The 21,464-nt window shown below is 46.1% G+C and overlaps 1 protein-coding gene across 1 annotated transcript in view; it reads left to right on the top strand.

The window, feature by feature from the left end:
• Nucleotides 1-21,464, top strand: part of LOC119394618 (glycerol-3-phosphate dehydrogenase, mitochondrial) — a 53,693-nt gene that overhangs the window by 29,287 nt on the left and 2,942 nt on the right. Inside the window, exons 3-8 of the mRNA XM_037661936.1 lie at nucleotides 6,416-6,529; nucleotides 7,400-7,579; nucleotides 10,174-10,458; nucleotides 11,005-11,283; nucleotides 13,627-14,049; nucleotides 15,257-15,565. Coding sequence (XP_037517864.1) covers nucleotides 6,416-6,529; nucleotides 7,400-7,579; nucleotides 10,174-10,458; nucleotides 11,005-11,283; nucleotides 13,627-14,049; nucleotides 15,257-15,565 — 1,590 coding nt within the window. The remainder of the gene's footprint in view (nucleotides 1-6,415; nucleotides 6,530-7,399; nucleotides 7,580-10,173; nucleotides 10,459-11,004; nucleotides 11,284-13,626; nucleotides 14,050-15,256; nucleotides 15,566-21,464) is intronic.

Raw genomic sequence — 21,464 nt, 5'->3', positions numbered from 1 at the left:
TCCGGCCTCTCAGCGGTCTTCTTATAGTAGCAGCCAATTTCCTCCCTGTGATCGCATCGACCTTGCATCACGTTATCGCGAAAGAAGGCGCGCTGCTTCCTCCTCCCCCATGCGCTGAGCGCAACGCTTGAGATTCGTCTGCTCTCGATGGAGCGAGCCGTGAGTCGAAGCGGTCGTTGTCAATCGTCAGACAAGTCTGTCAGCTTGGATTGTGAGAACAGCGGGAATTACGCCATCGTGTCCGAGCTGCAATACCGCAACAGGGCACGTCCGTCTTGAAGCGCATAATCTGTCCCGTTTCTGTGCGCATTTCTGCTGTTTCCTCGCGTCGCCGGATGTTCGACATGCGCTAGTACAAGCGCACTAGACGTCTTAATGTGTTTCCCGAAAAACAGAGAGACAAATGTCCGTGGTGCGGCTCCACCCCGACACTCGAAGACATGCCTGCCAGTGTAGATAGCGTGCAGATTAAAGACAGACTTATCATCGCCAATTAAAGACAGACTTATCAATTGGTCGTCGGAGGCGCGACTCTCTGAACTGGACTTGGAAAGCTAATTGGCGGCTGTTGGCCAGGCCCGCCGAACCGCACGGCACGCATCCCCCAGCAACATGCGCATACGCGTATAACACACACACACACACACACACACACACACACACACACACACACACACACACACACACGCACACACACACACGCACACACACGCACACGCACGCACACACACACACACACACACACACACACACACACACACACACACACACACACACACACACACACACACACACACACACACACACACACACACACACACGCACGGGCCTGTTCTGTGTCTTCTAACTGGTCTGCATTTGGCATATGAACAAGCCGTGTTTCATCTATGTGTACATGCATGTTAACCCTCTGAACGTCCTCCTCACACAAACGCCGGTTCGGAAGATTTGAATTATATGCAGTTTGAGGAAAAGAGACAAAATTATTACTCGTCTGATTCATGGTGTGTATATGATGTAACAATAATCTAGATTGGTTTCCGACATCGCCGACGTAATGAGAGTGACTGCAGTGGCATTGCTTCGCACGAAGACCCAAGTTTCAAGGCTTAGGAATATCACTAGCCCTACCCTAATTGGCGTTATGCAATATACGAGCAACGAACGATCTAAGCTAATCTAACCTAACCTAATTCGCTCAACTGGTAGCGCAGTTTTGTATTTGCTTAAATGCCATTTATGTGTTGGTTACGACTTCATACTGACGTCATCATCATCATACTGACGTCTTCATCAGCTTATGCACTTCCGTGGACTTAAATGCGGTATATACCGCGTATGGCCAACACAGACAAACAAAAAAAGAACGTAAGAAACAAGAAGGGCATTGAACAAAGCTGCAAGAAATGTAATAAGTCACATGGGGTTTTGGGTGCTCTTTTGCGTCTTTTTGTCATTTGAATTGCCGTTACATAACAGAACTGACGGGAAAAAATAATAAAGTTCCGTGAATAAAGAGAAAAAGCCCACATGACACAGTGTAGGATTGCCTGCAGGACACAGACTATTTGCTGGCGCCGTATTGCATATGCAAATACATTATTTGATAGATATTATTTTACGTACATAAGTGGTTCTATTCGTTCTATCCAGTCCGTCACTAGGATGGTTAACTTTGGACGAACATGATCATTACATACCGAAAGTAATCAGAGAGAGGGACAATATTAATTAGGACACGCGAAATGGTCAGGCCTTCTCACCGCATGCCACAGACCACCAGCAACATAAGGATGCCGAAGGGAACGATCGTCGTTAATTTATTCCCTAGGGAACGTCTTGCTGCCGCACTCGCGAGGCAGAGGCAGTGATTTCCAGAAAGCGGGCTTCCATTTCGGCATTGCGGTAATGAGAAAAAGCCTCCCAACGTAATTGCGCGCACCCGATTCGGTCGCTGCCGTCGTTACTCGCATAACCCGAGCTCCCACCTGATATAACCCAGAGAAGGAAATTGCCTTTAATGATATTCGAGACTGTTGAAGATGTACTTGGGTCCTTGGTTGCACTTAGGCATACTGACCGCTGTATCTAACTAATTTTTACGCTTGTTCGATGGTAATAATAATAATTGTTGGGGTTTAAAGTGTCCATACCACGATATGATTATCAGGGACGCCGTCGTGGAAGGCTACAAAAATTACCGTGCACCTAAATCTAAGCACACGGAATTGTTCGATGGTACGCAATGGCACATTAAGCAGATAGCACATACGAAGATGATTTTTCTATGAAATATTTTAGCGAGTTCTGGCTGATTTATAAGGAAGTTCGTCCGCCTCGGAAGGACAGTGGTTACGGTGCTCGGCTGCTGACCCGAAGGTCGCGGGTTCTTTCCCGGCCGCGGCGGTCGCATTTCGATGTAGGCGAAATACCAGAGCCCCGTGTACTGTGCGATGTCAGCGCGCGTTAAATAACACCGGATGGTCGAAATTTCCGGATCCCTCCACTAGAGTGTGCCTCATGATCATGTCTTGGTTTTGGAACGTAAAAACTATAACATTATTATTATTATTATTATTATTATTATTATTATTATTATTATTATTATTATTATTATTATTATTATTATTATTATTATTATTATTATTATTATTATTATTAACATGCTCCATCCCTCAGAGTGCGCACCCGTAAGCAACGGTGCCGTGTAATTTGGATATATTTTATCAGAACGCTCGTGGTCTTCGCACTAAGTCGCGTGAATTCTTTGCTAATGTTGTTTCGTCGTCTTTTGACCTTATTGCGATTTCTGAAACGTGGCTGAGCAGTGAAATTCCTTCGTGTGACTATCTTCCGTCGAACTACACCACCTTCCGCAGTGATCGGAACTTCTGTGCAACTAAACAAAAAGATGGTGGTGTATTGATGGCTATAGACAGTTCTCTAAGATCTGTTAGATGCAAGGACATAGAAACAATTTCTGAATCAATTTGGGTCGAAATTAGTCTTGAGCACTGTGAAAAATTGTTGAATGGATGTTTCTATGTATCGCCTAGCGTTTAACCAATTGCTTTTAATCAGATCGTCTCTTCTATTGAAAATGTGGTAATTTCACATAAGAAGCACAAAATTCTTGTACTTGGCGATTTTAACACACCTGGAATTGACTGGACCACACCTAATTTTTCTCATTATCATCATTTCTTAAAGAACAAATGCAGCGTATTGTTAGATTTTCTCGCTTTTAATTCCCTACAGCAGGAGAATAGTATTGCCAATTCCTGTGGTAACGTCTTAGATCTGCGTATTTCTAATAATCAACCTATCGAAGTATCACTCTCTCACATCTCTCTTGTTCGTCCTGACAAATTTCACCCACCACTCAAACTAACACTCTGTATTTCACCAGAAAAACCAAGCTTTCCCAGAAAAATCGACAAAACGCCCAGATCTGCCTTCAAGCGAGGTGACTACGTTGGCTTGTACCATGACTTGTCCACCACAGATTGGTCACTGGTAAATGACAAACCCAATGTTGATGATCAAGTCGATCAGTTTACGGAACTTATCTTGACCAGCATGCGCAAGTTCATTCCCCAGTATACACCTAATCATTGTAAATATCCCTCCTGGTTCTGATCATAACATATAAGTGCACTGAAACATAAAGATCGTGCACACAGGAAGTATAAATGTTCTCCATCAACTCATTTGAAGGAAAAATTCTGTCGTTTTCGTGTTCTTTGTAAACGCCTTTATAAACGGCATCACAGTCTATATATTTCATTTTTAGAAAAAAGCGCGTCTGACAGGCCGGCTGAGTTTTGGAAGTATGTGCGCAAACGGTCGAGCAAAAGTGGCGAGTCCTTCAGGATACTGGACCCAAATGGAGTAGAAGTTCAAGCCGTTGCTGACTGTTTTGCCATGCATTTCTCATCTGTTTATAAGTCTCCAGCCTTTGTAGCTAGTAACGGTAAGGCAGTTGGCACAGCTGATGCTATGTCGCTAGATGAAGATTCCATTTCAGAATGCATTACACGCATGAAACCATCCTTTTCAGCTGGCCCAGATGGCATCCCCTCTGCCATACTAAAAGCCTATGGCAGTATACTTGTACCAGTATTGACTACCATATTTAATAAGTGTCTGCATGCTTTAACTTTTCCTAGCATGTTGAAAACTGCTCGTGTTTTCCCAGTGTTTAAGTCTGGCTGTAAAAGTGACGTCTCGAACTACCGCCTTATTTCCCTTCTTTGTGCCGCATCCAAAATCTTTGAGCTTGCTCTTCACAAAATATTGTCTTTTTATGTAAAAAACTTATTGATTGTGAATCAGCATGGGTTTCTCGCTGGCCGCTCAACTGTCACTAATCTTGCCAGTTTCATGATGCAAGTCTCCACGCCTATTTCGCAGAGAGGACAGGTTGACGCTATTTACTGTGACCTCAGCAAAGCTTTTGACGTTGTCAGCCATTCGCTGCTTGTGGATAAACTTGCACACTTTGATGTTGATTCTTCAATTGTGAATCTCCTCCAAAGCTATCTTCTTGGTAGATCATGTTATGTTGCCGTTAATGGCCAAACGTCCTCTTTGTACAAAGCTACTAGTGGGGTTCCTCAAGGGTCGATACTGGGCCCACTCCTCTTTTTAACTTATGTTAATGATGTTTCTTCTGTCATTCGGAATTCTTCTTTCCTTTTGTATGCCGATGACGTAAAGATATTTAAGGAAATTCATTCAGTTATCGATTGTCGCTTGCTGCAATCTGATTTGTGTTCTTTTTCTGAATGGTGCAGGAGCAATAACCTCTCCCTAAATATTTCAAAAACCAAGGTAATGAGTTTCACTCGAAAAACATCTAGTGTGCCATTTTTATATTCCGTCAATTCTGTGTCGTTGTGTAAGGTATGTGAGATCAATGATCTAGGTGTTCTTTTTGATAGCACCTTACACTTTTCTGCTCACGCTAAGCGTGTTGCTTTGCGGGGTCTTCGCACCCTAGGCTGTGTTTGCAGAATGTCTAGAGAATTCCGTTCTCCTATGCCCTTCCGAAAATTGTACACCGCGCTATGTCTTCCTCAACTTGAGTATGCATCTGTGATCTGGAATGGCATTCCTAATTCCCGCAGCAACGCCATTGAGCGAGTCCAGAAAAAATTCCTAAGCATTTACAACCATCGTTTCGCTAGAAATGACTCTGGATCTCGTTATAACGCTGCTGGATTATTATCATTGCCATCACTTTGCTGCCGACGAAATCCCGCTCATCTGTTATTTCTTTACAAGTTTGTGCATGGTATCATATCCTACCCTGTACTGCTCAACTGTATTAATTTCCGAATTCCACGTAAGCTGACCAGAGAGAATAGACCTTTTCATGTAACCGCCTGCCTCTGTGAACATTCGACCATTGGCAGGATACAACGTCTTTACAATGCTTACATTTTGGAGCTCGATGTTTTTCACAGCTCCCAGTCGATGTTCTGCTCCGAGCTTTGCACTGTACTTACATAGCCTCGTACACTGTTGATATTTTTTTTTCTCCTGCGCATAGCTGTATATGTGCAATTTTATAACGTTTTTTATCCCTGATATTTTATTATGAATGTTGGCCTTTGTTTGTTTGTTTTTTTCTTGCGCCAGTACAAAGACCTTACGGTTGTTCCTGGGCACGTTAAATAAACGTTTGAGTGATTGATTGATTATTATTATTGTTGTTGTTGTTGTTGTTGTTCTTCTTCTTCTTCTTCTTCTTCTTCTTCTTCTTCTTCTTCTTCTTCTTCTTCTTCTTCTTCTTCTTCTTCTTCTTCTTATTATTATTATTATTATTATTATTATTATTATTATTATTATTATTATTATTATTATTATTATTATTATTATTACTTTTATTAGGAACTTACGCAATTTTTAACTAAATCTCTCTTCTATGACGATGGCGACTGCTCGTCGTCTACACTGTTCCAAGTTAAGCATCCCATAGATCTAGCGAAGATCAGCGCCGTAGAAGCTGGAATTATTTGTTCCCCTGGGCAATGCAATTCAAATGATAAAGCAAAGCTGTGTTTATCGGCAATGATTCGCCTCCGCATTGTTTTGACTCGTCACATCTAGACTATTCAATGCCGTTACAGCGTTTCTATGGTAACTGTAAACGATGCTTCCGCTTTAGCACATCTCTAACAAAACAAAGTAACGTGTACGTATGTATGTACATACATATAGTTTTCGCACCGTAAGCTGTTTATGCCGCTTATATATTTTTTTCAGTTTTCATTTGTACGTTGCGGCAAGTTTCGCGTGGGCGGCTCTTTGTTATGTTGCCTTTTTTAATTCCTGCTCTTTGATTGCCCAATCGGAGACTACAGTCGATGAAAGCTTCCATGAAAGACAGTGCGAACGTGTAAACATGCAGGACTTCGGTGCCGGTGCCAGCACTCGTGGCAGCAAGCTTCTGCCGGCGACTGCGCGTGGTTACAGCGAGCCACTCGTGCCGTTCCACCTGAAGTTGTTCAAGGGAAACAATCAGGTAAGGGGCAGATGACGACCCGTTTGAAAGATTTGAGCAGCGGAGAGAGACCAAACCACACTTTTTCACAACGCAGTTAATAAGAAACAGCGTTTTTCGAAATGCGTTGGTAGTTCTTTAAAAACATGAACGACTTCTTTCGGGTTGATTTTACCACACATGCATACGTCTGAAAGTGACTCGAGGCTGCATACGAATAATTACGCGAATTATAGCCTTTAAGCGGAAGAGCCTGACCATTCACCACAAGGGAAGGCTCAAAGCACGTCACATGCTGAGCGCATGTGGCGTGATCCCGTTCCCTAAAGAGCGCAGCATTGGATCTTGCGGTAGTCGCAGTCACATGCGTGATAGTCACGTGACCTGTGCAGAAATGTCCAGTAAGACGTCACTGGTACAGGGGCATGTCGCTGTTGATTCCGGTTGTGGCAGTAGACATGGTGGCAGAACAGTGATAACCGCGAAGCCCCCGATAATACGGGCCAACCACGGACAGTAGCAAAATAGCCATACTTATGCAGTGCCAGGCAGAACCAAATTTTATAGCTTGCGCGTACATTCATTGAAATTTTGGTGGTGGTATGACGTCAAACGTGACGTTTCTGTTCTGGTCACGTGACTGCCTCATATGACGGAGACTAGAAGTTCCGCTGCTGCGCTCTTTTATGGTCGAAAACATGCCGCCCGCGGAGTCGCGCAGTCTTCTCGGTCTAGCGCAACATTTTAAAACTTACACCGCTGGTGTATGTGAGCAGGTTATTTAAGTACTTTGCCCTGGCACCGCGCTAATGGTATTTGACACGACGACTGTGATGATGTCGGTAGAAGTGTTCTATATGTTAGCATACATCCGGAAATCCTCCCTTCCAGGCGATAGAAGAACGCAAGGCGATATACCACTCTGCGCCTCACCTGTGTCACTCGGTGTCCGTGGTGATGCCGCTGTACGATTGGCGCAAGGCACTCTCGATGTGGTTTTATTTCAAAACTCACTGGTACGTCTTCAGCAAACCGAGCCTCAACGAGACTTACTGGCTCAGCAGCATCAAGGTAAACGACCTGTATATATCAATACCGTATAGGCCTCATTTTGTTCCTCGCTCGCGCCCTGCGTTGCTCAGGAAAGCGTGTATTCTTTAGTATGAAACTTTTTTGTCGACGATCTGATCGACCCATGTATAGGGCGCCTGTTATCACTTTCGCTCTTCACTCCGCCACTGCAATGACGTTCAATTTCATGCCAAAAGTATCCTATCCCATCACTGCTCCTCTGCGTTACTGCCGACTGTATATATGTTACTGTTCCTTTCAGCAACTAAATGTACTGCTACGAAAATAAATTTAATTTTAAATGTTGGAGTTTACGTCCCAAAACCACGATATGATTACGAGGGACGCCGTAGTGAAGGGCTTCGGAAATTTTGACCATGTGGTGTTCTTCAACCTGCACTTAAATCGAAGTACACGGGCCTCTAGCATTTCGCCTCAATGGAAATGCGGCAGCTGCGGCCGGGACTCGATCCCGCGACCTTCGAACCAGCGGTTGAGCACCGTAACCACTACAGACCACCGTGGCGGGTGTATTGCTATGGAAACAGAGTCGTGAATACAAGAGAAGCAGTTTTGGCTAACAATGATAACACATTGTGCTCTTGCCATATAGTGAATTAGCGTCTTTGTGCAGGCGACTGTTATCTCTATATCCAACATTTAGTAGAGTTATTCTTGTCAGAAGGAGATACTTTCCCACTGCCTATAGTGTAGAACGTAATGATGCTTCTTTACACCTTATAGCTTGCGCGTACGTTCAATTTAAAACGCGACTCTTGCAGCATAATAGTCGCCGGTGCGACTCACTTCACAGCCTGGCATATTGATGCGATACGTGAAACGTCCCGCAAGGCGCGTGAAAATTACTCACTTCAATCAGAAATTAACTGTGGCAGCCAGCTAAGTTATGGACAGTATGAGGGATACTGAACCGTTAAAAAGCATGAGTCGAAACTTGACTGTGCTCCATCATATTTAGCTCGTATGAACCCAGACTTATCGCTGCAGCTGAAGTTTATCGCTCGAAGTACTTTGTCTTAGTCCCGTATTCCGTCATTAACTACATCGATCATTTACTGTATCTTTCATTTCCTCCATTTCTTCGGCTTGTTTTCAAGTTACTGTTTTCATTATTGGCCGCAGGGGATACTCAGTGTGCCCGTAATCGGGCAGCGAGGTAGTAACTGTTCCTGCGATCGCGTATTTTGATTCCTTCTTTTTAAAGGGCCCCTAAACCATTCCGAGTTCAAAGACGAGAGTGGTTTCTTTCTCGCCTGCACTACCCTTCCTACAGTCGATATCACATCCTCGCCTCTTATTCCTTCATAAAGCACGTGTCAGTGTCAGCACATAAGCGTTGAGCCTATCAGGATTTCGCGCTTGTCGGCTACGCGCTGTTATCTCCGTTTGCGCAGTCAGAAACGGGGACAAGACCAAGTGAAATCAGTTAGTCGAGCACGATGGTCATGCGAGACACGGTAGAACGGATGGACTACTGCATGGCAAAGCTGGGCAGGCGACAATTCACAACTGATATCCACTCGACAGTTTTTACCAGAATCATACGCCACGTGAATCACGTACCCTTCCGTCATCACGAAGTGCGCCGAAAAGGCGAGAAACGCCAGGAGAGAATAACGCGCTCGTTTTTTTTTTTTTATATTCAGAGGCCGTTTAGGGGCCCTTTGACAGCGGAGCTGTTCTAAGTGGAGCCTGCGCTGTCTGCATGTCTGTCCGTTGTCACGCAGGTCACGTGACCAGAGGGGGGAATGATTGTAAAAATAAAACGAAATGATGACGATGCTAAATGATGATAATCACGATGGTGATGCTCGAATTGAGACTAAGCGGTCCACCCTTACATATTGATAGCTCGCATGTGACGTCATGGATGCACAACATGGCTCCAACATGGCGCCTCAGGTGACGTCATGGAGGAAGGAAAAAGAAAGGAGGGAGCATGACGTCACGCAGCCAGCCTTGCCAAGCCAACCCGTTTTGAAGCCAGCAGTGTCTGCCCAACACGTGAGCTTTGCGTCATGATCACGCAAGAAATGAGGTTTGCCGATACTTCGGGTTATGGCGCCCGGTAGGTTTTAATCAAAGCGAGCTTGTTCGGCGCAGACCAGCCGGCGGTTCAGAAACAGAACTCCACCAGTAGTACTAAAACCTACCGCGCGCTCTGACGTTTTGGTCACGTGTTGGGCCGACACGGTGGGCTTCAATCGCGTGACGTCATGCTCCCTCCTTTGTGTTTCCTTCCTCCATGGGTGACGTCAAGGCAGTGTAGTCGCGCGGCGATTAAACTGCTTCAGTGTGATAACGACGTCCCTTGAACGTTATTGTGCCTCTATGCCACGAATAACGAAGGAACCAGCATGCGATGTACCGATAACGCTAACGTGACAACGCAAAACTCGTGTCCCACCATGCTGGTCCTCCAACGTGGCTGTTTCAGCGACGTCAGCGCAAGCCATCTATACAGTGCGAGCTCATAGCTTCGCTGTGCGGCTGTTTTCACGGCGTGGAACTGGCTGAATGTTATTTTTATTTATTTTTTAAGCAGCAAGTGAATTAACCAATCGATCAATCAGACGCAGGAGTTGCTGCCGCTTCTGCGCAAGGACAAGCTCGTAGGGTCCGTGGTTTTCCATGAAGCCACCATCGACGACATTCGCATGAACGTGGCACTGGCACTGACTGCCGCACGTTACGGTGCAGTGGTAGCCAACCACGTGGGGTGCTACCGTTTTCTCAAGGATAAACCCGGCCGCCTACGCGGTGTCGTTCTCCACGATACGCTGACCGGAGAGAAGTGGCCTGTGCGTGCCAAGTGTGTCATCAACGCAACAGGACAAAATGCCGACTTCCTTCGGCAGGTGAGAAGGCTCGCACGATGAAGTGCGTGAGTGTTTTAAACGAAAAATTAACTGCCGACCGAATCGGAATGAGTATATTGTCGTTCAGAATCCCGTACGAGCGACATGTTCACATTAGGCCAAAGGAAATCGTGTCCTATTCGTCGTGTCAGGCATTTACCTTTCCTTGAGCGAAGAACACGTAAGTGCTTCGAAATCTTTCTTTTCGATTTTCGTGGTTAGTAACTGCGTTTGCTTCATTCAACCCGAAAGGTTAATGTGCTTACAAATGTGGTCATGTTCGTTGCAGAACCACCGGCAGGGTAGATATGTGCAGTGGTTCTATATATCTCTTCATCTTAGCAGCTGGAACTGATGACGCAGTTAGACATCGGCGTTCGGGACGCGCTGTGCAAGAGCTGATACCAATCAACGTAATCTTGCGACAGACATGAGTAGGCACTGTGACTGTTTCTCTCTTTGACACGACATTCCATACCCGCGTCTCAGATTTAATGGCTCGCACGCGCGCTGCAGTTTTCTACTCCTTTTCTCGTGCGCTTCCAGGCGGACAATCAGGGGTGCAGTGCGATCGGCAACCCAGTGGTGAGCACATACATGGTCCTTCCGTGGCACTTTGGCCACAAGACGTCCGCCATCCTGGCCGCAAGTGAGGACGACACACTGATCGCCATGCCTTACCAGGGCCAGTGTCTCGTCTCGGGCTCGCACAAGAAGCTAGACTTCACTTATACCGGAAAACCGACACACGAGGCTGTCAGCAAGCTGCTGCGAGAATGGAACGAGCAGCTGGACATGCACACGGTGACGGCGAGGCTTAACGAGGTGCGCGCTATATCTGTTGCCCTTGAGTATACGCGAAGTTTGAACGATTTCTGCAAGATGCCGCAGGCGCGAGGCGAATAAGGAACGCCCTCATTGAGCATTCCGGCAACTTGTAAAAGCGTCACACGAAAGCCCATAAAAATAAAAGAAAGAAAAAGTCTAGCCAGTTCCACGCCGTGAAAGCCGTGGGGCAGCTATGCCGTTTCCCCCTTCATTCAGTCCTTTCAAGCCCCTTCGTTCGTTTTGCCCTGTGACTTCTAAGAATTATTTTTTGTTTCTCTAAGTCAGGTCTTTAGTTTAAGTCGACGCCTCTGGTCGGCGTGCGTTGCTATAGACTGTTCTCTCTTTCTGCTAAGTCTTTTTCCGCCAGCCCCAGTCTACTTTCTGCCATTTCAGGGGCAACAGCTCTACTCACCCTCGATCCTTACGTAAGCTACATCACGTGGTTCCCCTTTCAGACAATTGCCCGCCCTACATAAGCTCCGTCACGTGACCGCATTTCCTTCTCCTGCTCTCATCAGACCAACTCCTCACCACCCTGCTCACCTGAGCTTTTTCAGTGTGATCCAGCGAGCGATGCCGATGGCACAGGGTCCGCATTAGTAGCTTCGCTGTAGCATTTAGCAGACGTTTGCGTGGACCTGTAGGGCTGATATTTGTAAAGTCCAAGCTCTATCGTTAGGGGTGGGAGGGGAGGAGGGTACTGAGGGACTTAAGCCAAATGACAATGGCTCATTCTGGAGCGTCCAATTCGACATGAGCCTTATGGTCTCATTCCACTGGAACAGACCCCGTGCAAATGCGGTCGAGCCGGACTGACGACTCAACTTGTGCTATCCCGACGCGGAAGCAAGAGCACTCCTTCTCCTCACCCCCATCCCCCCATCCCCCGCCCACCAAAAAAAAAAGCGCGACAAGCTGCTAGAGGGCTTGGAATTTATAATATTCCTCATTAGGAGTAGGCTTCGCAGACAAATGATTCCACGCGCTCTCTTTTAGCAAAAGCCCCACAATTTTAGTACTAGTTACATAATGATTAGACTATGTTATTGAATTCTATGTCTAAACACACACACAAACACAGAGAGAGAGAGAGAGAGAGAAAGCTGGTCTGGCACTTTTGTTAAACTGTTCTTTTTGGGGAGAAGATGACAGAATAGACCATTTTGTGACAGCTTATCGAATGTTGTTGCAGTTTAAGGGCTTCGACCCTTGGGCGCAGCGGCAGGGTTGGCGATGCCGTCCATTATATCCTCATGGGATAAAAGAGATTTCGACTACAAAATCAGGGCCCACATTCCCCAAGAAACACTTACGCGCAACAATTGTACGTAGGAGAAATAGAGAATATAATATTCTACCAACTCGCCAAGTTTTTCAGTTACTGTGTAAGCTACGTGGTTTTCGGCCAACGCCCAAGAGCGGATATGTATCACTATCACTTGCAAAAAAAAAAAAATGGGAGAAAGAAAAAGAAAGCCGATCGCCATGGTAAATTATGCGTTTGTTAAACGGAAGCGGTTAAGCTTAAAAGACGAAGACGACCAGCCTTAGCAGAGCGTGCCATGCGCCTTTGGGCTCGAAGCCACCAGGAAGAGGACATCATCATCACCACCACCACCACGACACATCCGGTTTAGCGCATGCGCAGCGCGTGATAGCGTTCGAACACAGTGTCCAGTCAACGCCTCCTCTAACTAAAGTCCAGTCGGTCGTGAAGGCGCCAGCGTGTTGTCCAGGATCTCTGAACTTTAGCGTGGATATTGGTGGACGGCACTGCGAGGACAGGGAAAAGGTATATTTGCGGCATTATGGCGACGTCCACGAAACGTCTGCAAGCTAGTCCGAGTTATTGCTGACATTTGCAACCGTGTTTACCTTATTCCTAGTATTTGCCGCCCTTGCAGTAACTATCACGAAGTGTGCGTCCGAATATGGAATGTCCACGATGGCGTACAGTAACGTCAGAGTGTCGCGAAGTTCGTGTGGGGAACTGACTTTATCTGCAGCTGAAGTTTCCATTCGAGCGTGTTCTGGGAGGTATAGCCCTGCGCTTTGCGGTTTTGGAGGCAGGCCATGCGGCCGTTGTCTTCGGATGGTAACCAATACCGCTAAGCACCCGAGGTAAGACAAATGCAACGCCCTATAGATATGCTTCGTTATTTATCTACTGCCTTTCTCCTGTATCAACTGTTTGACTTGAAAAAGCTTTACCTTTCATTGCTTTAGTTACCACATGCAGTGTGGCGTCTGTTCTTACGCGAAACAGATAATGGTGGCTTTTACAAAGCTAATACGGAATTATGTAACAGCTATGCGAAAACCCGGCATGCATGAATGCAGGTGCTGTCCACGTGGACTTCGGTGGTTTCGGTGCAAGAGAGCGCGACGGGTCGTGAGAAGCCGGTAATCGAAGTGAGCCAGAGTGGCATGGTTTCTTGCACGGGTGGTGCGTGGACTTGGTACCGGCTCCTGGCAGAGCGCGTCGTAGACACGGCGTTGGCGCACTGCGAGGACCTGCAGCCCTCTCTGCCATGTTCCACCAAGACCATCAAGCTGGAAGGGGCCGCCAATTGGTCGCCAGCACTGTACGTCCAGCTGCTGCAGAAGTACCGCCTCGAGGCGGACGTGGCCAAGCATCTGGTGGACTATTATGGCGACCAGGCGAGGCTACTGGCGCGCATGGCAGCGAATTCGCGCAAGAGCACACGCTCGGTCAACCCGGGAAACAGGTTGCTGCCTCGACTGTCTTTCATCGAGGCCGAGGTATACGCACGGGCCATGCACACTCAATATAAGTGCGCTGTGCCGAACTCATAACTGTAACGAGTATGCATGCCAGGCCTGTAGCCAGGAATTGTTTTTTTGGGGGGAGGGGGGGGGCACTTGCTGAAAGCCTTGACAATTTGAGAAAAACGCCTATTTTCATGATTTATTTTCGATAAAACACCATGTGTCATCAAAATTTCGGGGGGGGGGGGGGTGGTCTCGTAGCCAGGGGGGTCGGGCCCCCTGCCCCCCCCCCCCCCCCCCCCCTGGCTACGGGCCTGATGCATGCCATGACTATGCTGCTTCACGGCTGTATGCGAGGTCCCTGGTTCGATTCCGGCCACAGCGGCAGTAAGTTCGGCATGTGAAAACGGTCGTATGACATGCGTTGGGTGTATGTCAGAGAGCCCCATGAGATAAAAAGTAATCCGGAGCTCTCTTCCACTATGGCGCCCATATTATAATCCACTGTGCACTTTCAGGACGTTAAACCACACAGCGTTATAACGCGAATAAATGGCTACACACATTCTACCAATCACCCACACCCCGACTGTATTACCAAGACACGGCTTAAAGGTCCACACCATATTGTCACGCGCACTTCTATTTTCACGTGACCCGCAACCCGTGTAACCACTGCCTTGCGCGCATCGCGCCGGCATGTCGAACATTCCCGATTATTTGAGATTGTTCTGATAAGCTTGAGCGCACAACGCGAACTGTAGAGTTTATTCTGGAACTAACGCGGCCTCCAACGATAAGGCTGGAATCTTCAATGCCACATGTATAAATGCCGACGCGCCTCACCGCTGATCAGATAACCCCGACGGCCGACGACTGTTCTTGACGCTGTCAGTGTACAACGTGAATTGCTTGTATATAGTTTGACCTTTAATTTATCCGTGCACAACTTCGCCCAAGAGTTCCGTATTTCCGAGTCCTGCTGGAGCCTCCTTCACCGTCAAGGCCAGGTGGTTTTCTTAGGTTCCCGAGTTTTGGTCAATTTGCTTTTGGTCATATGGAAGCATGCACGTGGTATAGATATGAAGTGAAAAGGGTCAAAAAAGGCGTCGGGTCACAGAGATAGGAGAGCCTGCTTGACATAGTCGGCCAGATATATGGGTGGCGTTAGCCAAGCGGGCTCCTCCTGGAACGAACAGGAAAACCCAACTGGGATGTGCGCGCGTTTACGCCTTCTCAGGTGCGGCACGCGGTGCGCCAAGAGTACGCGTGCACGGCGGTCGATGTGCTTGCCCGGCGTTTGGGTGTGACGTACGCGGACGCCTACGCGGCAGAGTGCATGCTGCCGCGCGTCGTGGACATCATGGCGGCTGAGCTGGGCTGGACGGTGGCGGAGCGCGAGCGCCAGATGCAGCAGGCGACGCACTTCCTGGAAGAGCACATGGGTCTGGACTTGTGCCGACCCCACAGGCACGCGCCCGAGCTCAGGCTTGACCCGAACGAGTTCGGGCGATTCGTGCGCCTCTTCCAGTACCTCGACCAGAGACAGGTATACCGTGTCACGTGGTTCTGTCACTCAGTCGCTCAAAATTACCATGTTCACCGTTCACGAGCGGTCACGGGCTTGGTACAGGAAACAACTAGTTTCGCTTTGTATGCAGAGTATATTTATTATATTTATAGCCGGCTGCGAAGCATTGAAGTATTAGACCTGTCGATTAAATTTATAGGAAATAGTTCCTAGACGATTAGTGTGGTTGGTACGTCACTCTGTTCATTGGAAATGCACTGAATCGGCCAGGACCGAGCCGGCACTTTCTGTGGGGAAAAGGACTGTTTACCGTGATTTCGCCTAAGAAAACATTTGTATACGCTACGGTAGACAGCAGTAACGGAGCTAGAAAATTTCGTCGGGGGGGGGGGGGGGGGGGCGGTAGGGGTGTTTACCTATACTTAGGGCTCCGTGTTTTCGGTGTTTATAGTGAAAATTGGCGGGTGTTTATCGGAGTTTATATTTTTGGCGGAAATTCGGCGTTTATTTGAGTTTATTTCTCGTAAATCTCCAATTCTCCGAAATTCGAAGTTTTGCATTATTCTCAAAACCCCAAAATTTTAGAACAATTCATATCTGAATACTAAAACATTAAAACACACAAAGTACATTTTATTTTTTCTAGAAGGTTTGAATGCACAAAACCATATATGCACAAGCGAAATACTTGAACACAAAACACCTACCTCTACTTGTGCGCATAACAACCTTAGCTTAAAGCTTATTGTAAAACACGCATGCATACTTTGCGAGGTTGCTGTCAGTGATCGAAGCGCGCTCCTTTCGATTGACGACTCTCAGCTTTGAAAATGCCCTTTCAACGTTAGCGCTAGAAACAGGAAGCGCCAGAAGACCCAGCGCGCAGCGAGCAACCACTGGCCACTGGGTGATTCCACGAGAGATCGAACATGCCTGTCCGGTCGCATTTTTTGTTTTGCCTGGGTTTTTTATATGTTGTGTGGGCACATTCAAAGTGCACGGAACTGAAAATTTTATTTCCAAGAAACGCTCCCAGCGCGCCAAAAAAATATTTGAAGGTGGCGGCGCATGCCTCCTGTTTTTGCTCACTGCAATGTTTTCGGATTTCACGGCCGAATTTAGCGCGAACTATAAATGATGTGTCGAAAATTTCTTTTGCTGGTTTTAATACGCATTACTGTGAATTACATCCATGCTTTTTTTATGCCGTCCTCAAAAAGAAGAAAATGTGAAAAAATGGCAAACACGGCCGAAATCAAAAAAGGGTCCGAATAGTAAAGGCGCCAAGGCGCCTTTACTATTTCAAACAGAAACTTGAAAACAGTGTCAACTATAGAAAAGAGCCTTTTCAACATTTATACGGAAGATCATTTTCCTACGGACAGCGCAAAAAAAGAAAAAAATAGTGAAAGAAGCGAGTTTTTTCAAAAAAGTACATTTTCAAAAAATAAAATAAAAAAACTCCGGTCTCAATTTTAACGGCAAGTTTTTATCGAAGAGCGCTTATGTCAATGAACACACGGTTTTAATATCATATGTCCTCATTTGCTTTGTTTACGAGATATAACTGGCCAAAATGACCCTTGCTATGAGTGCTCACTTCAGTGCGACTGATGGTTGTTAATAGCTTGCATTGTGCGTAAATCGCAGTTTTATTTATTCTGCTGCAGCAAAACCTTGCTCTGGTGGCTTTTTGTCAAGAAAACTGTGTTCTCAGATTTTATTTGTGTCTAGCGTGTGCAAAAGCGGGCTGCTGCCGCCCTCTAAATGGCTCACGTGTAAACAGTTTGCAGCCTACAACCTCGCCTACAATCATCAGAGGAAAGATGGGCGCGCCTGTTCAAGATATCAACCGCTTCTTCTTCCTGAAGGAATGCCTGGTCTACCTCATCGCGGTTAGATGTAGACAGGTTTTCCTTGAGGAGCCTAAAGCAATGCAAGCAGACATCGCAGGTGTCGCGAAGATCCTCAGCCTATGACAGTAGCTTCTGGAGGTAGGCAACAACAAAAAGAGCAAAGAAAATAAATTTGCGCAACGAAAACGTTTTCCTCAGCAATCTTCTTTTTGTGAACGCGTAAATAATCGGCACAGAACAATCGGACGTAGCCATGGGCCGCGCGCATCGCGTGTAGTGAACAGCTAGAACTATAGAGCAAGTCGAAACGTTCATACTGAACGGCGCCGCACAAATTATCTCACATCTGCGCAGCTGTCATGAATGCCTTTCCAGAACTGCTTACGGTTTTATGACTAAGGGTGTCTACTTTTATGACTAAGGGTGTCTAAGCGCTTTGGGCTGTAATATTTAATTTGTAGGCCGCACTCATTGTCAAAACTAAGGGTAATGTCCGTCTGGTGCCACCAATGACCTTTGCTGTCCTCGACGTGGGAAAGCACTTTAGTAAAGTGGCAACAAAACATCAAAAATTGGGCAGCTTCGGCCACTCATGGCTTAATCATGCCGCACCGCACGTTTTCTGGCTGCTGAAACGCTGAGGTAAAGGTCGAGATGATACAGGAAGACGTTATCTGCGACGCCGAAAACATGTGATTGCGGGAAGTGAAATAAACGGTCGGAAATCATTGAGCTAACTTTTTTACAAATGTTGTTTAGGCACAATGTGCGTCGAATGGGGAAGATGGTTAGAGCGTACAATGCATGTAATGGAAGGGAAGCAAGCAGGCAGTGAGAAAACAACTGCATAACAGCGCGCCTGCTGATTGTGGCATTCAGTTACAGATTAAGTTGGCCTTCGCTGCATACAGATGCTTTATTCTGTGTGCAAGGAGAGTTTTGACAAAGTGACCTAAACCATGTGTTCGCGGTGTCTCGCGTGCTTCTGATTAACGAATACTGGCGGGTAAGTTGAGGTTGTAAGCTGCAAACTGCGTACGCGTTCGGCCTTTAGAGAGCGGCAGCAGCCCACCACCAAACACGCTAGACACAAAGTTTGAGAATGCATTTTTCTTGACGACAAGACACCAGAGCAAGGTTTTACTGCAGGAAAATAATTAAAACTAGATTTAAGTGCAATGCAAGCTGATGACAACTATCGATCGCACTGAAGTGAGCACACACAGCAAGGGTAATTTTGGCCCGTTAAATCTCGTGAACAAAGCAAATGAGGACATACATATTAACACGGTGTTTTCACTGACATAAGCGCTCTTCGAAAAAAAAATGTCAAAATTGAGGCCTGAGTTGTTTTATTTTTTGAAAATGTACTTTTTTGAAAAAAAAACTCGCTTCTTTAACTATTTTCTTCTTATTTCGCGCTGCCTGTAGGAAAACGATCTTCCGCATAAATGTTGCAAAGGCTCCTTGAAATACTTGGAAAAAAGCATGGATGTAATTCACAGTAATGCGTATTAAAACCAACAAGAAAATTTTCGACACATCGTTTATAGTTCGCGTTAAATTCGGCCGTGAAATCCCAAAACATTGCAGTGAACAAAAACAGGAGGTCTGCGCCGCCACCTTCAAATACTTTTTTGGCACGCTGGGAGCATTTCTTGGAAATAAAAATTTTGGGTTCCGTGCACTTTGACTGTGCCCACGTCACATATAAAAAACCCAGGCAAAACAAAAATATCGACCGGACAGGCATGTTCGATCTCTCGTGGAATCACCCTTTAGAGGGCGGCAGCAGCCCACTTTGGCACACGGTAAAACCAAATAAAATCTGAGAACACATTTTTCTTGACTAAAAGCCACCAGAGCAAGGTTTTGCTGCAGCAGAATAATTAAAACTGTGATTTACGGACAATGCAAGCTATTAACAACCATCAGTCGCCCTGAAGTGAGCACTCACAGCAAGGGTCACTTTGGCCAGTTATATCTCGTAAACAAAGCAAATGAGGACATATGATATTAAAACCGTGTGTTCATTGACATAAGCGCTCTTCGATAAAAACTTGCCGTCAAAATTGAGACCGGAGTTTTTTTTATTTTATTTTTTGAAAATGTACCTTTTTGAAAAAACTCGCTTCTTTAACTATTCTTTTATTTTTTTGCGCTACCCGTAGGAAAATGATCTTCCGTATAAATGTTGCAAAGGCTCTTTTCTATAGTTGACACTGTTTTCAAGTTTCTGTTTGAAATAGTAAAGGCGCCAAGGCGCCTCAAACTTCGGACCCTTTTTTGATTTCGGCCGTGTTTGCCATTTTTTCACATTTTCTTCTTTTTGAGGACGGCATAAAGAAAGCATGGATGTAATTCACAGTAATGCGTATTAAAACCAGCAAAAAAAATTTTCGACACATCATTCATAGTTCGCGCTAAATTCGGCCGTGAAATCCGAAAACATTGCAGTGAGCAAAAACAGGAGGCACGCGCCGCCACCTTCAAATATTTTTTTAGCGCGCTGGGAGCGTTTCTTGGAAATAAAATTTTCAGTTCCGTGCACTTTGAATGTGCCCACACAACATATAAAAAACCCAGGCAAAACAAAAATTGCGACCGGACAGGCATGTTCGATCTCTCGTGGAATCACCCCACTGGGCATTGTGAAGTATTCAAAACGACAGGGGTTCGAGAATGTTACACATTTCATAGCACTGATAGCTCACAAAAAACTCTCAGGAGCTGGTTCATATCGTCAGTTTCAAGAAGCACTAATTGAAAAATAGGTGTATAGGTTTCGAACGCGCAGGGCAGCTCATGCTTTACATTTGGATTCACAATTTCAACACATACCAAAGCGATTCTTTTTGATCGCACAGGTTCGTCTCAGATGTCTGTCGCCACTTTTCGGGGACAGCAGCGTAGTATCGTGAATGTCTGCGACAGTCGTTAAGCGGTCATTCTCGTCAAGGAGGTCGAACAGACTTGTGACATCTGATGCGAAGACCTCGGTTGGATCACGCCATTGACTGATGAGTGCGTGCAAACGAACCCCCAGTGTGGGATAGACTCGGTGTACCAGGGTACTCTCTGCCTCAACTTCCTTAACGGTACACGGATTGTTCTTCAGAAACCTAATTTGAACGAGCAAGTGGTGCACAGCTTCAGGCGATGAAATAAGGCTCTTGAGCTTCTTACACTTCGTTCCCTTGGCTTTGTCGCTTCCCAAGAAAGACGAAATGACGCGCCAGTAGTCCAAAATATCTTCTAGAGCTTCATAAAAAGAGAACCACCTTGACGGACATACGGTTTTCAGCGATTTCAAGGACATTCCCACGGCCAAGCACACAAGACCAAACTTACGGCGCAGCTCCCGCGACGACTTCAACAGGACAGGAAAGTGCCCAACAAAGTTTTGAACTACATTAAACGAGCTCGTCCTGATTCCATCCTCCAGAGCGTTGTTGAGTAGGTGGCACGGATCTTCGAAGTGAAGCGCCTCGAATTCGGGGTTTTAGAGTTTCGAGTCCTTGTGAAGCTTCTGCATGTAGGAAGGTGAGTCGGAGCACAATACTGCTACGTCGCCTAATACAGCTACGCACGGTAAACTTTAAATCGGTCAAACCAGAAGATGTATCAATGAGCACTTAGAGCTTGCCCTTTCGATAAAGAACGGAACCAGTATAATAAAAAGTTGGGCAAGTTGGTGTTGGTCAAGGTCATGTTGGCCTTTGAAATCGGAATTTATCGGATAAATCCGAATTGTCAAAAATTTTACCGGCGAATGTTTGTCGGATTTTTTCGGATAAAACCGAAAACACCGAGCCCTAACTGTACTTTATGTATGTTCGTGCGTGCGTTTACATATGTGTGCGTATATAAATACACACATGCAAGATTGAAATTTTTCTGAACGGGGGTGGGGGGGTGGTTGAAATATGAAACCCCCTGGTAGAAGCCATACCTTACAGAAGAGATCCTCGCGCAGAGTCGCTCGCGTTGCTCTCTGGATAATCAGAGTCAGTAGCGAGAGTGTCATGGAAGCTTTAAGTGGGTCGTTTGTATCACCTTTG

This window comes from Rhipicephalus sanguineus, chromosome 5 (genome assembly GCF_013339695.2).
Source record: "Rhipicephalus sanguineus isolate Rsan-2018 chromosome 5, BIME_Rsan_1.4, whole genome shotgun sequence".
Classification (NCBI taxonomy): domain Eukaryota; kingdom Metazoa; phylum Arthropoda; class Arachnida; order Ixodida; family Ixodidae; genus Rhipicephalus; species Rhipicephalus sanguineus.
This window is presented reverse-complemented; position numbering and strand designations above follow the sequence as displayed.